This window comes from Carcharhinus amblyrhynchos, chromosome 1 (genome assembly GCF_965287045.1).
Source record: "Carcharhinus amblyrhynchos chromosome 1, sCarAmb.v2.hapA, whole genome shotgun sequence".
In the NCBI taxonomy this organism is placed as follows: domain Eukaryota; kingdom Metazoa; phylum Chordata; class Chondrichthyes; order Carcharhiniformes; family Carcharhinidae; genus Carcharhinus; species Carcharhinus amblyrhynchos.
Window position 1 is genome coordinate 156,955,996 of NC_137324.1, and position 13,030 is coordinate 156,969,025.

At 45.9% G+C, this 13,030-nt stretch overlaps 1 protein-coding gene across 3 annotated transcripts in view; it reads left to right on the top strand.

Annotated features, from left to right (window-relative positions):
• The window catches only part of maml3 (mastermind-like transcriptional coactivator 3), a 487,731-nt gene extending 476,932 nt beyond the window's left edge, over window positions 1-10,799 (top strand). For all 3 annotated transcript variants that reach the window (XM_080194249.1, XM_080194230.1, XM_080194240.1), the window contains exon 5: window positions 9,273-10,799. In XM_080194249.1, the coding sequence (XP_080050375.1) occupies window positions 9,273-10,246 (974 nt within the window). In that variant the 3' untranslated portion in view covers window positions 10,247-10,799. The remainder of the gene's footprint in view (window positions 1-9,272) is intronic.
• The last annotated feature ends 2,231 nt before the right edge of the window (window positions 10,800-13,030 follow it).

Consider the following 13,030-nt stretch of genomic DNA (forward strand, 5'->3'; position numbering starts at 1 on the left):
CACTAAGGGAGAATTTAGCATGGCCAATGCAGCCAACCAGCACATTTTTTGGATTGTGGGAGGAAACCAAAACATCCAGAAGAAACCCACGCAGACATGGGGAGAACATGCAAACTCCACGCAGTAAGTAGTCTCACAACAACAGGTTAGAGTCCAACAGGTTTATTTGGTAGCACAAGCTTTCAGAGCACTGCCTCTTCATCAGGTGGTACGACTTACTTTGCCTATCCCAGTCCAACGCCAGCAAGTTCACTCCACCCAGGCAGCGACCCAAGCCAGGACTCGAACCCGAGTCCCTGGTGATGTGAGGCATCAGTGTAACCACTGTGCCGCCTATTCAAGCTCCACTCAGCAATCCCAGGGGACACATTAAAACCACTGAACACTGCATTAGTGCAGATTAAAATCAACATTGCTTCAATTATGCAGCCTCAGTCACAGTAAAATACACTAGTTGCAGACAACATGATGTCGACAAATTCCAGAGACTGTTTGAAATATCTTGCAGAGAAAAGTGGTTAAAATATATTTCTTAAAGGCACATTAGCATCACACTTTATAGATGCAGGTGACCAGTGGTTTATAGAAAATAAAATCTGTAATTTTTAAGTACGGGACCAGATTATTTCTGTTGCTACAATTGGCCTCAGCACCTCATACTTGTTGAAGGGGAGGGCAGGGGAGCAGATTATCAGTTGAGGTTCAAGCTCTTGACAGTTATTCAATAACTGGTGTTGAAAAGCGCGTTCATGGGAATGGAGTATGAGGTTAGGAGCAGTTTCAAGTGTGATGCCTTTCATGGTTACAAAGCCTCTTGGCACGTATTGTCTGGATTCACTTATGAAGAACGGCCCCCTTGAGCGAGATGGCAGAGGTTTGGCAATACCAGGCAAGCTGTACCCGGCAAAGGTCTGCACCTTCAGGAATCAAGTGAATATAATTGGAGGAGAAGGGGTTCTGGGCAGGTTGTCCTTTATCTTTCCGCACTGTCAATCAGGCATTCTACCCATATTTTCCTTCCTGCTGAGTTGATTTCCACGTGATTGCATTTAAATAGAACACACTCCATTATCACATTAGAGTGATTCACCTAATAATGATGTGAGTGAAATCTGCACGACAACATCATAAACAGATTTTCCTTTATCAGGGCTGGGGCTGGGGGGGAGGTGGAGGGGGGAATTCAATGAAAGCACAAGTTGCTGGTGGCAAGCTGCATCTTTTAGCAGTCCAGCATCCATCTGTGATGTTTAGGAGACCAGAGAGTTCCTGTCTTGTAATTTTTTTTTTGCTGGGGAATAGTAAAACACTGACAGGGAAAATGGATGAAAACAGAAGTAATGGCATTGTCAGTTCCACTAGATGCACAGTCAGTCCTACAAAATTGTCTGTGTGTATGTATGTGTATGCGTTTATGTGTGTGCATGTGTATGTGTGCACATGTGTATTTGTGTGTGTGCATATGTATGTGCATGTGTGTATGTGTGTTTAACCCAGGAGCTGGAGATTTGGCAACACGTATAGAATTGTACACAGCCAAAAGCCATTGCCAGCATCAGTACAAAATGGGGACCATTGCCTAGGGGATAGGGAAACCATATCCCTGCTGTAATGTATGCATTTCCAAAGCTGCTCACTCCTTTCTTTGCACAGAATGGGTTAACGATTGTAGGGGTAGAATATTCCACAGTGTTCAAGATGGAGACCTTTTAGGTGTGATCTTAACAGCTCACCACACCATTCAAACAGTGTGACGCGCCAGTAGGACTGGGTGAGAGGCAAAAAACTGCACCAATAGCTCTTTCCAATCTCAGCAAAACTTCTCTTTTTATAAATTTCCTTCCTCTTTCTGCGTGGGTTGTTTGTAGATAAAAATTAAAGAGAACAAAGAGAAGTACAGCACAGGAACAGGCCCTTTGACCCTCCAAGCCTGTGCCGATCATGATGCCCTAACTAAACTAAAAAATTCTTCTGCCCTTACTCAGAACATATCCCTCTATTCCCTCCCCATTCATATATCAATCCAGATGCCTCTTAAATGTTACTAATGTGCTTGCTTCCACCATCTCCTTGGGCAGCGTGTTCCAGGCAACCATCACTCTGCGTGAAAACCTACTCCCGCACATCTCCCTTAATCTTTCCCCCTCTCACCTTGAACCTGTGGCCCCTTGTAATTGACACTTCCATCCTGGGACAAAGCCTCTCACCTTGTCTATGTCTCTCATAATTTTGTAGACCTCAACAGATTTCACCTCATTCTCTGTCTTCCCAGTGAAAATAATCCTGGTTTATTCAACCTCTCCTCATAGTCAATGCCCTCGGGACCAGGCAACATCCTGGTAAATCTTCTTTGCACTCTTTACAAAGCTTGCACGTCCTCCGGCAGAGTGGTGACCAAAATTGCACATAATATTCCAAATGTGGCCTAACCAAGATTTTATATTTTGATTTGATTTATTATTGTCACATATATTAGTACACAGTGAAAAGTATTGTTTCTTGCTCGCTATACAAACAAAGCATACCCTACATAGGGAAGAAAAGGAGACAGTGTAGAATGTCGTGTTACAGTCATAGCTAGGGTGCAGAGAAAGATCAACTTAATGCAAGGTAGGTCCATTCAAAAGTCTGATGGCAGCAGGGAAGAAGCTGTTTTTGTGTTGGTTGGTACTCGATCTCAGATTTTTGTGTCTTTTGCCTGATGGAAGGAAGTGGAATAGAGTATATCCAGGATGCGAGAGGTCCTTGATTATGCTGGCTGCTCTTCTGAGACAGCAGGAATTGTGGATATTGTCAATGGATGGGAGGCTAGTTTGCGTGATGGACTGGGCTTCATTCATGACCCTTTGTAGTTTCTTGCGGTTTTGAACAGAGCAGGAGCCATACCAAGTTGTGATACAACCAGAAGAAATGCTTTCATTGGTGCATCCGTAGAAGTTGGTGAGAGTTGTAGCAGACATGCCAAATTTCCTTAGTCTCCTGAGGAAGTAGAGGCATTGGTGGGCTTTCTTAACTACAGCATCCCCATGGAGGGAGCAGGTTGTTGGCAATACGGGTACCTAAAAACTTGAAGCTCTCAATCATTGCTACTTCATCCCCATTGATTTAGACAGAAGCCTGCGCTCCACTACCTGAAGTCAATGACTACCTCCTTCATTTTGTTGACATTGAGGGAGAGATTATTGTCGTCGCACCAGTTCACCAGATTCTCTATCCCTTCCGTCACGTCATTGTTTAAGATCTGACCCACAATGATGGTGTCATCAGCAAACTTGAAAATCGAGTTGGAGGGGAATTTGGCCACACAGTCATTGGTGTATAAGGAGTATAATAAGTGTTGAGGACACAGCCTTTACCAGCATGCCCGCCCCAGAATCAGGGTGGGCGAGGCGAACAGAACAACATTCTCTGTTGGCCTCAGGTGGGATTTTATTAGCCTTGCCCAAGTGAAGTTGTAAAATCCCAACCATTGAGTCCACCAGGATAATATTCAGCTACATCCTTAGCTATCTCAGTACCATTTGTGGAGTACGTGTTCTTATTTTACTTGCTGTGTGCAGTATTTTTACATTTGCCTGCATTAAATTTCACGTGCCATTTTTCTGGCTGCTAATATATTTCCTGTTCATCCTCTTCCCCCATTCCACTGTTCCTGCAGGCTCCGTAATATTTTAAAATTTGGCTGTGTTGCTTTTAGTTTCTGAATATAATTTATTTATATCGGGAGTGCAGTGCTCCCGACACCGAGCCCCAAGGCCTCGGTACTGTGCACCCACCCCAACCCATCCAGCATCCTAACCAAACTCTCTTAATAAAGCACTCAGAGGGATGAACCTCCCTCTGGGCATGATTCGCCTAATTGGCCACTTCAGCTCTTGCCATCTCATTAAGGATGGTGGGCAGAATAGGGACAGAAAAGGGCCAATGAGAGAGCTTGGAGGAAAAGATGGCCCCACTGTACGAGATGAGGAAGAGGGAAATCTATGGAGGGCCTCAAAATGGACTAATAAAAAACAAGGCCCAGAACTGGGTTCCTGAATGTGCAAATGCAATTGCAACCCTCTAAACCTTGCATCTCCCAGATAGCGGCATTTGTTGCAGCCTCTGATGGTGTTCTGACCTCCCACCAAGAGAGTCCCCCTTCTAAGCATTGCCAGGCTTGGCATAATGGACGGTCCATGTGATGCCAGCAAACTTGCATCACTTTCAGAAGGTGACCTTTCATTGAGACCTTCACTACTTTCATGGCCTGCTGCCTCCATTGAACAGGTTGGTGATTCCAGTGACAGCTATTCCCTCTCCAGGAAACTCATTAGAGATGGGACAACATCGGGAAGCCAGTGAGATAGAGTCATAGAGGTTTACAGCATGGGAACAGGCCCTTCGCCCCAACGTGTCCGTGCCGCCCTTATTTTTTTTTAAAAACCCCGAAGCTCATCCCAGTTGCCCACTTTTGGCCCCTATCCCTCTATGCCCATCTTACCCATATAACTATCTAAATGCTTTTTAAAAGATAAAATTGTACCTATCTCTACTACTGCCTCTGGCAGCTTGTTGCAGACACCCACCATCCTCTGTGTGAAGAAATTGCCCCTCTGAACATTTTTGTATCTCTCCCCTCTCACCTTAAAGCTATGCCCTCTAGTTTTAGACTCTCCTACCTTGGCAAAAAGATATTGACTATCTACCTTGTCTATGCCCCTCATTATTTTATAGACCTCTAGAAGGTCACCCCTCAGCCTCCTACGCTCCAGAGGAAAAAGTCCCAGTCTATTCAGCCTCTCCTTATAACTCAATGCAACAAATTTTCCACTAATTTCCCATCCCCCCCACTTCCACAGGGCAGAACAAATTCTCCCCGTTCTTCCCTATCCTTCAGCCAATCACTTGTACATACCCAGCATTTCCACCACCTTGAATTCAATTTGTCGTCTTTATTTGAAACTCTTGTCAAATCCCTCCTGGAAATCACGGTGCACGTGTTATAGAGTTTGCCTTGGCCTGCTTTGGCTGAAGGGATTGTCCAGGCAGGGATCTTTCCCTTCTGAATCCATTCTGATGGCTGATGATGATGAAATTGTGGGACAGATTACTGTTCAGATTTGCCTCTACAATCAATTCGCTGCTTCATTGTGGTCACACTAACTCATCTTTTCGATAAAAATTGATAAGAAGGCACCTCACACCTTCCCACCATTTTTGCTGTTAAAAAACATATCTCTTTATCGAACTTTATTTATTGCTTTCTTCACTAATCTATAGACGGTGACTTGTTGAATGGCAAGGCAGATTCGAGGGGCCAGCTGACCTATTCCTGCTCCTAATTCTCATGTTCTTATCGAGGTGTTTGCTCCGTGACTTGTAGCTTCCCTCCAGTGTCTTATCCAAATGACGATTCCACATGTGGATCCAGACCATGGGGCAGGATTTTCCCATCCTGCCAAAGTCAGTGGACGTTTGAACACTCACCGCATTTTACAGACTTGCCTCCACTGCGACGGGGCTGTGAAATTCCACCCCACGAGTATCAACATAACTATTCGACTCTGGAGCACATCACAGCTTTATTCTCAACCAGTATCTACATTTGTAAACATTGTGGCACAAGTTAACACAGAGTAAGGAATATGACGGAAATTGCTTTCCCTCTGTAGCTCGGGGACATTGAGGTTACTTGTATCATCTAGGCTCTGCCTCAGTTGAGGTCGGCTGACTGAATAGATGTTCAAAATTGAATCTGGGATCTTTGATCCGCGTGACTCAATACCATACCAAGTATTGCAGCCCTGAACCAATAAACATGGTAAGAAGTCTCACAACACCAGGTTAAAGTCCAACAGGTTTATTTGGCAGCAAACACCACTAGCTTTCATTAGATCAGCCCACTCACCTGACGAAGGGGCAGAGCCCTGAAAACTACCAAATAAACTCGTTGGACTTTAACCTGGTGTTGTGAGACTTCTTACTGTGGCTACCCTACTCCAACGCCGGCATCTCCACACCAATAAACACAGGGCAGAGCAGATTCATTGTATGTTTAAAGTTTGAATTAGTTTACCCTCCGGTTCATTCACCAGCCATGGATTCACCAGAATGGTGCCAGGAAGTAAGAAATGACAGTCATGAGAAATAAATTTAAGCAATTCTATCAGAAAAGAGAAGGCTCGGAACAAGGCACAGTGGTTAGCACTGCTGCCTCACAGCGCCAGGGACTCGGGTTCAATACTTGCCTTCGCTGACTGTGTGGAGTTTGCACATTCCCCCCGTGTCTGTGTGGGTTTCCTCCGGGTGCTCTGGTTTCCTCCCACAGTTCAAAAATGTGCAGGTTAGGTTGATTTTGCCATGCTAAATTGCCCCTTAGTGTCAGAGGGATTAGCAGAGTAAACACGTGGAGTTACGGGGTAGGTCTTGGGTGGGATTGTTGTCTGTGCTGGCTTGATGGGCTGAATGGCCTCTTCTGAACTATGAAGTTCCGTTTATGACTTTAAGAGAGTGGATGATTTTGATAGGAGAACAAGGAAAAGCTTCAGTGATTGAGAAGATCGTAAGAGTGAGGAGACTGTTTCAGTGTTTCTAACTGCTGAGTTTTGGATCATTGCTTTGCTATGTTTGGTATCATAGAATCCTATATTGCAGAAGGAGACCATTCGGCCCATCTAGTCTGCACCGACCACACTTCCTATAGCTCAGGCATCTTTTAAAGGAAGAGCTGATGAATATTTGAAGTGGAGGAAGGTGCAGGGATAAGGACAGACTGTCTACACTAATTGACTGTGAGGTTTGAGTTTGCTGCTCGTACCTGACAACTGGTTACTGTCGTCGCTATGACCTCCTGGAAATCCACATTATCGGAAGGATGTGATTGCACTGGAGGGAGTGCAGGGGAGATCCACCAGGGTGCTGCCTGGGATGGAACATTTTAAGTTATAAAGAGAGGTTACGGAGGCTTGGGTTGTTTTCGTTGGAGCAGAGAAGAGTGACAGGTGACCTGACCAAGTTGTACGATATTATGAGAGACATGGACAGAGTGGATAGGGAGCAGCTGTTCCCCTTAGTTGAAGGGTCAGTCACGAGGGGACGTAGGTTCAAGGTGAGGGGCAGAAGGTTTAAGGAGCGTGTGAGGAAAATATTTTTACCCAGAGGGTGGTGACAGTCTGGAATGCGCTGCCTGGGAGGGTGGTCGAGGTGGGTTGCCTCACATTCTTTAAAAAGTACCTGGATAAGCACTTGGCATTCAGCGTTATGGGCCAAGCACTGGCAGATGAGATTAGTGAGAGTTGAGGAGTTTCTAATGTGTCGGTGCAGACTCAGTGGGCTGAGGGGCCTCTTCTGTGCTGTATGATTCTGTGGAACTATGAATACTTGAGGTGAAGGAGGAACTGGTGTTGACAACCCTGGGGTCTCAGGTAACAGGGGTAAAGAATCTTGTGCTTTTTTGGTGAGTCCCCAGACCACAAATTACGGCGTCGTTCTCCTTTTCCAAGTGGAGGCAAGACAAGTCCAAAGATATGCCAATTAGGTGGATTGGCCACGCTAAATTGACCTGTAGTGTCAGGAGCATTAGCAGGGTAAATATGTGGGGTTACGGGGATAGGACCTTGTTGGGATTTTTCCTGTTGCAGACATGATGGGCTGAATGGCCTCCTTCTGCACTGCAAGGATTCTATGATTCTCAGTTTTTCTTTGAATACAGCGCCCAGTCACGCGCTGCACTTTATAGAGTTATCCGTCCATAAGCAGTACTTAATTCAACCCTAATGTGGTGCTTAAAAAAATCTTCTTAGGAACCTGCATTCAAAGTCTTTGTTTGTGATTTGGGGGTGGAGTGAAGGAAGGTGGCAGCAACAGTAATTGTTAAATAATGGCTATGCAGAATGACAGTAGCACAGAGTGTTGGAGCTCTGCACACTGTCGGCAGATGGTTTACTATTGTGATTCTCCACTAAGTAAATTTCCAATCTTAGCTATGTGGGGTGGGAGGGGGAAGTACAGGATGTCAAGCATAGATCAAATTGTTCCTTGTAAAAGAAGGAGAGATTAGGGGTGTCAGTCACTGCAAGGTGGTCTTACAAACTGCCACTCAGACAGGGGCTAGCGTGTGCCACAGTGATAGAAGTGGCAGGGGTGGAGAAAATAAGGTTAGATTCAGACTCTATAGAAACTAGAGGCAGGAGTAGGCCATTCAGCCCTTCGAGCCTGCTTCACCATTCATTTTGATCATGGATAATCATCAAATTCAATATCCTGATCCTGCCTTCCCCCTTGATCCCATTAGCCCCAAGAGCTATATCTAATCCCTTCTTGAAGCAACATTTTGGCCTCAACTACATTCTGTGGTAGTGAATTCCACACATTCGCTGCTGTCTCGGTGCAGAAATTTCTCCTCACCTCAGTTCTAAAAGGTTTTCCCCTTATCCTCAAACTATGATCCCTAGTTCTGGACTCTCTGACCATTGGGAATATTCTTTCTGAATCTACCCTGTCTAACCCTGTTTGTATTTTATAAGTTTCTATGAGATTCCTTCCCCTGCCCCCAACCCCCACCACCACCACCTCACTCTTCTAAATTCCAATGAATATATTCCCAACCAACTTAGTCTCTCCTCATATGATAGACCTGCAATTCCAGGAATCAGCCTAGTAAACCTTCACTGTACTCCCTCTAGCACAAGGACAACCTTCCTCAGATACGGAAATCAAAACTGGTGTGGTCTCACCAACGCCCCACACAATTGCAGTAAAACATCTCTATACTTGTACTCAAATTCTTTTGCTATGAAGGCCAACTGTGACAAGAGAATAGAGGCTAAAGTTTCAAGTCTGGATCCAGACTCAAAACGTTGGCTGTATTCTCTCTCCACAGATACTGTCAGACCTGCTGAAATTGTCCAGTCTTTTCAGTTTTTGCTTCAGATTCCAGCATCTGCATATTTTGCTTTCAGCTTGTTCCTTGTTGCCATCCTGTGATGTCTGCTGCAAAATGTGAGGTGTCCATTAAAGTGTGATGCAAGGAAAAGCATGACTGACATTCGCAAGTAAAATTGTACACTGGAACTCCCATTCTAGACCCGTGTGAAGAAATTCCACTAAGCCAAGTGACTGCACATACTTCAAGCACAGTCTAGGTTTTAATGGAACTGAACTCACAATGTGGAATTCCTGACACTATATTATAATCAGATAAGATAACAAAATAGTCTGATCACAGACTAAATATTATCTAATCATTGTTAGTTACAATGTAATAAAATCCAACCTCTTTCTCGTTACAGGTACAGCCCAGGAGTTGGCAGCTGCACGCAACCAGGCTCTGCAGAATGCAAGAAGTCCTCGAATGATGGCACAGAATCCAGGCATGTTGCAGATGGCACCAGTCCAGAATTCTGGCACGATACCTGCCACCACCGGACAGTCAGAGATTGGCATGGTGCCCTACAGTAATGCCCAGAGCAGCCAACAAGGAATGTACAGTATGAGCCCAGGCATGAACCAAATTCTTCAACATTCAAACCAAAGTAACGTGAGCATGGCACGTAACGTTAGCCAGATGCAGAAACAGCCTATTGCAGGACAAGGGGTTGGAATGGTACCTGGTTATGGACAAAACCTACTTGGAAACCCTGTGTTAGCCCAACAACAACAGCAAGTGAAAGGGCCAGGAGGGCAGCCGATGCCCAAGGCTCAAGCTCAAAGGCTACAGCTAATTGGAAACTCTGGCACGCCAGCTCAGAGCTGGCAGCAACACAGTTTGCCGAGCTTGCCCAACAGAACTCAGGCTAACAGCGAGTTAAGTCCGTTCAACAACAAATCAGCTTATCCAATGCAGCCTGGTCAAACCAAGATGGCCAAGCAACATTTTCCCCAGGCAATGGGTCAGCCAGTTGTTGAGACTGCTGGTACAGTTGGAGGACAAATGATGTCTCATTTTGCAGGACACCCAAGGACCAACCAGCCTAGACAAATAGTTATGTCCGGTATGACCCAGACAATCCACAATATGACTGGTTTCAATCAGGCCACAGGCCAACAGTTGACAGCAGGGTGCTACGCACAAAGCAACCCAGGTCAAGGGTATCACGCAAGAACCACAAGTCAGGACATGTCCTTTAATTACGTCAGCCAAACAGGGGCTGGTTCCTTCTCTAACTTATCAGATGGTGGAGATCTGATGGACTCTCTAATCAAAAGTGGATCGACGGAAGGCTGGATGCAAGAGTTTGATGAAATATTTGGTAACCAGCAGTAGATTGGGTGCAAATGAATTTTTAATTATTAAAATGCTGTTAAATTAAGGCTTCCTCTAAATAAAAGTGTTTAGGGACCAAGTAAAGTAGGCCTAGTTTTGTAGTTGCACTGCCGTTGCATTACGGTGCTGATGTACATGTAGATGTGATACAAACTGTAATGGTTTCATGTAAATAGGTTTTTATATAAGTCCAAATATAAGGCTTACCATTGGGTCTACTTCCTGTAAAGAATGGCTCTTAGTTTAACAGAACATTGAAGTATTTTTATTTCATTTTACAGTTTTCAATTCATCAAGAAAGCAATGATATTGCACTTCAGACAATGTCTTATTAATTATTTGTACTGTAAACTCTAAACAGATGTGTTCATTGAATACAATTTTTTTCTAGATTTCATTTTTACTCTGTATCTTAAGCAGTGCTTGGAACCTGAGCTCAATTCTTTTTAAATCTGTACAGAATCCTCAACTGTGTAAAAGTGTGATGTTGAATAAGTTTTTTTTTGCGGGGGAGGGGGGAAGGTGTTGGGAGGTTGGGGAGAATGTTATGTCAATGAATTATGAGATCTTATTAAAAAAGAATTTTAATGTGAACTTGCTTGCGCTAGTGAAGCTTTCATTTTTTGTCCCCCCAAAGAATCTTCCTAGTAAAAAATAGCACAAGAATTCAGGATTGCATGATGCTATATACCTACACAGGATTCTTCCTGGCCATTTGCCCCCTGCTCCTGTTCTTGCTCCCTACTCTTATCCTGTTGGAAAAGCCTGTGATTCTCAGATGAGAATAGGATCCGAGCAGTGGTGCCTGAGACACTTCTGCTGCCACTCAGTGCTGGAGTTCACAGAGATAGGCCGCTTAGCTACAATTGGGATAGCCACTCAGTGCCTTCAGGAGAGGAGGGGAATGAGGGAGTGGAATTTGAGAGAGAAAATAACGGGACTCTTGGGGAGGGTGATTCTCCTATCACACTGCACTAATTTTTTTAGCGCAGCGGGCCAGGACAATCGCACGTCGGCCAATTTGTGGGATTCCTGCGAGTGTTCACACCACGTTTGCGTCTCGCAAGCCCAGATTTCTGGCGGTTATCTGTGCAATGTGCCTCGCATTAAGTAGTATTTTACGTGCTATTCAGATGCTATTAGTGGGTCCGGAACGGAATTCTCCAGGCCCGCTATCATTTCCCATCCTGCCAGGAGTTTTTCACTTCAGCAGGGTTCAGATTAGCTCCCTGCTAATGGGGAACTAGCGGCCTGACCCCACTGGAACGAAGGGGGGGGGGCAGTCAAAGAACAAAGAACAGTACAGCACAGGAAACAGGCCCTTCGGCCCTCCAAGCCTGTGCCGCTCATTGGTCCAACTGGACCATTCGTTTGTATCCCTCCGTTCCCAGGCTGCTCATGTGACTATTCAGGTAATTCTTAAATGATCCCAGCGTGTCTGCCTCCACCACTTTCCTTGGCAGCGCATTCCAGGCCCCCACCACCCTCTGCGTAAAAAACGCCCCTCTGATATCTGAGTTATACCTCGCCCCTCTCACCTTGAGCCCGTGACCCCTCGTGATCGTCACCTCCAACCTGGGAAAAGGCTTCCCACTGTTCACTCTATCTATACCCTTCATAATTTTGTACACCTCTGTTAGGTCTCCCCTCATTCTCTGTCTTTCCAGGGAGAACAACCCCAGTCTACCCAATCTCTCCTCATAGCTCAGACCCTCCATACCAGGCAATATCCTGGTAAACCTCTCGGAAGCCTCCATGTCCTTCTGGTAGTGCGGCGACCAGAATTGGACGCAGTACTCCAACTGTGGCCTAACCAACGTTCTATACAGCTGCAACATCAGACTCCAGCTTTTATACTCTATACCCCATCCTATAAAAGCGAGCATACCATATGCCTTCTTCACCACCTTCTCCATCTGTGCTGCCACCTTCAGGAATTCGTGGTTCTTGCACACCTAGGTCCCTCTGTGTTTCGATACTCTTGATGGCCCTGCCATTTATTGTATAGCTCCCCCCTACATTAGTTCTTCCAAAATGCATCACCTCGCATTTATCTGGATTAAATTCCATCTGCCATTTCTCCGCCCAATTTTCCAGCCTATCTATATCCTGCAGTCGGGGCCATCCAGGAGTCCAGCCATGGGGGGGGTTGCCCCCAAAGCATGGGCAGCCTGACAATGGCAATCTGTGCCCCCTGCCACTGTCCAAGGTGCAAAGTGCCCATGCCCGAGGGCACCTTGGCACTGCTCAACGGGCATGGGGCAGTGCCAAGTGCATGGGGCCTACTGAAAGCAGAACTTCGGGGTGGGGGCCTGCTGTGGGCAATCGGTGGGGGTGGTGGGTCCCACTCTGCATTAGGATTCAGTCATGGCTGGAGGGAGGCTGGTGATTGGGGGTGTCTGGGATGGGGAGAAGGTACGCCAGGGAAGGGGAGTGCCTGCCTGCGGGGGGGAAATCGTCACTGTTGGTGGGGGGGGGGGGGGAGGTGTTGCTGGAGATCCCAGCAGGCCAGGGCGGGGGGAGGGGAATTGTTGGGGGGACAACACTGTAGGGGCCTCAGGGCAGCCAGCGATCGAACTGGCCAGCAAACCAAAGACTCACACTTCCGGTTTCAGGCTGGCTTCAGCCTCTCCAGTGGGAATAGGCCCTGCCCCCTGCAATTTAATGATATTCACACTGATGGCCTCTACATTGCACAAATGTGTGGGAGATTCTAGTGTGAACACCCACTGAAAAAAACCAACGTGAATTACTCCAGTTTTCCTACGAGTTCGACATTTAGAA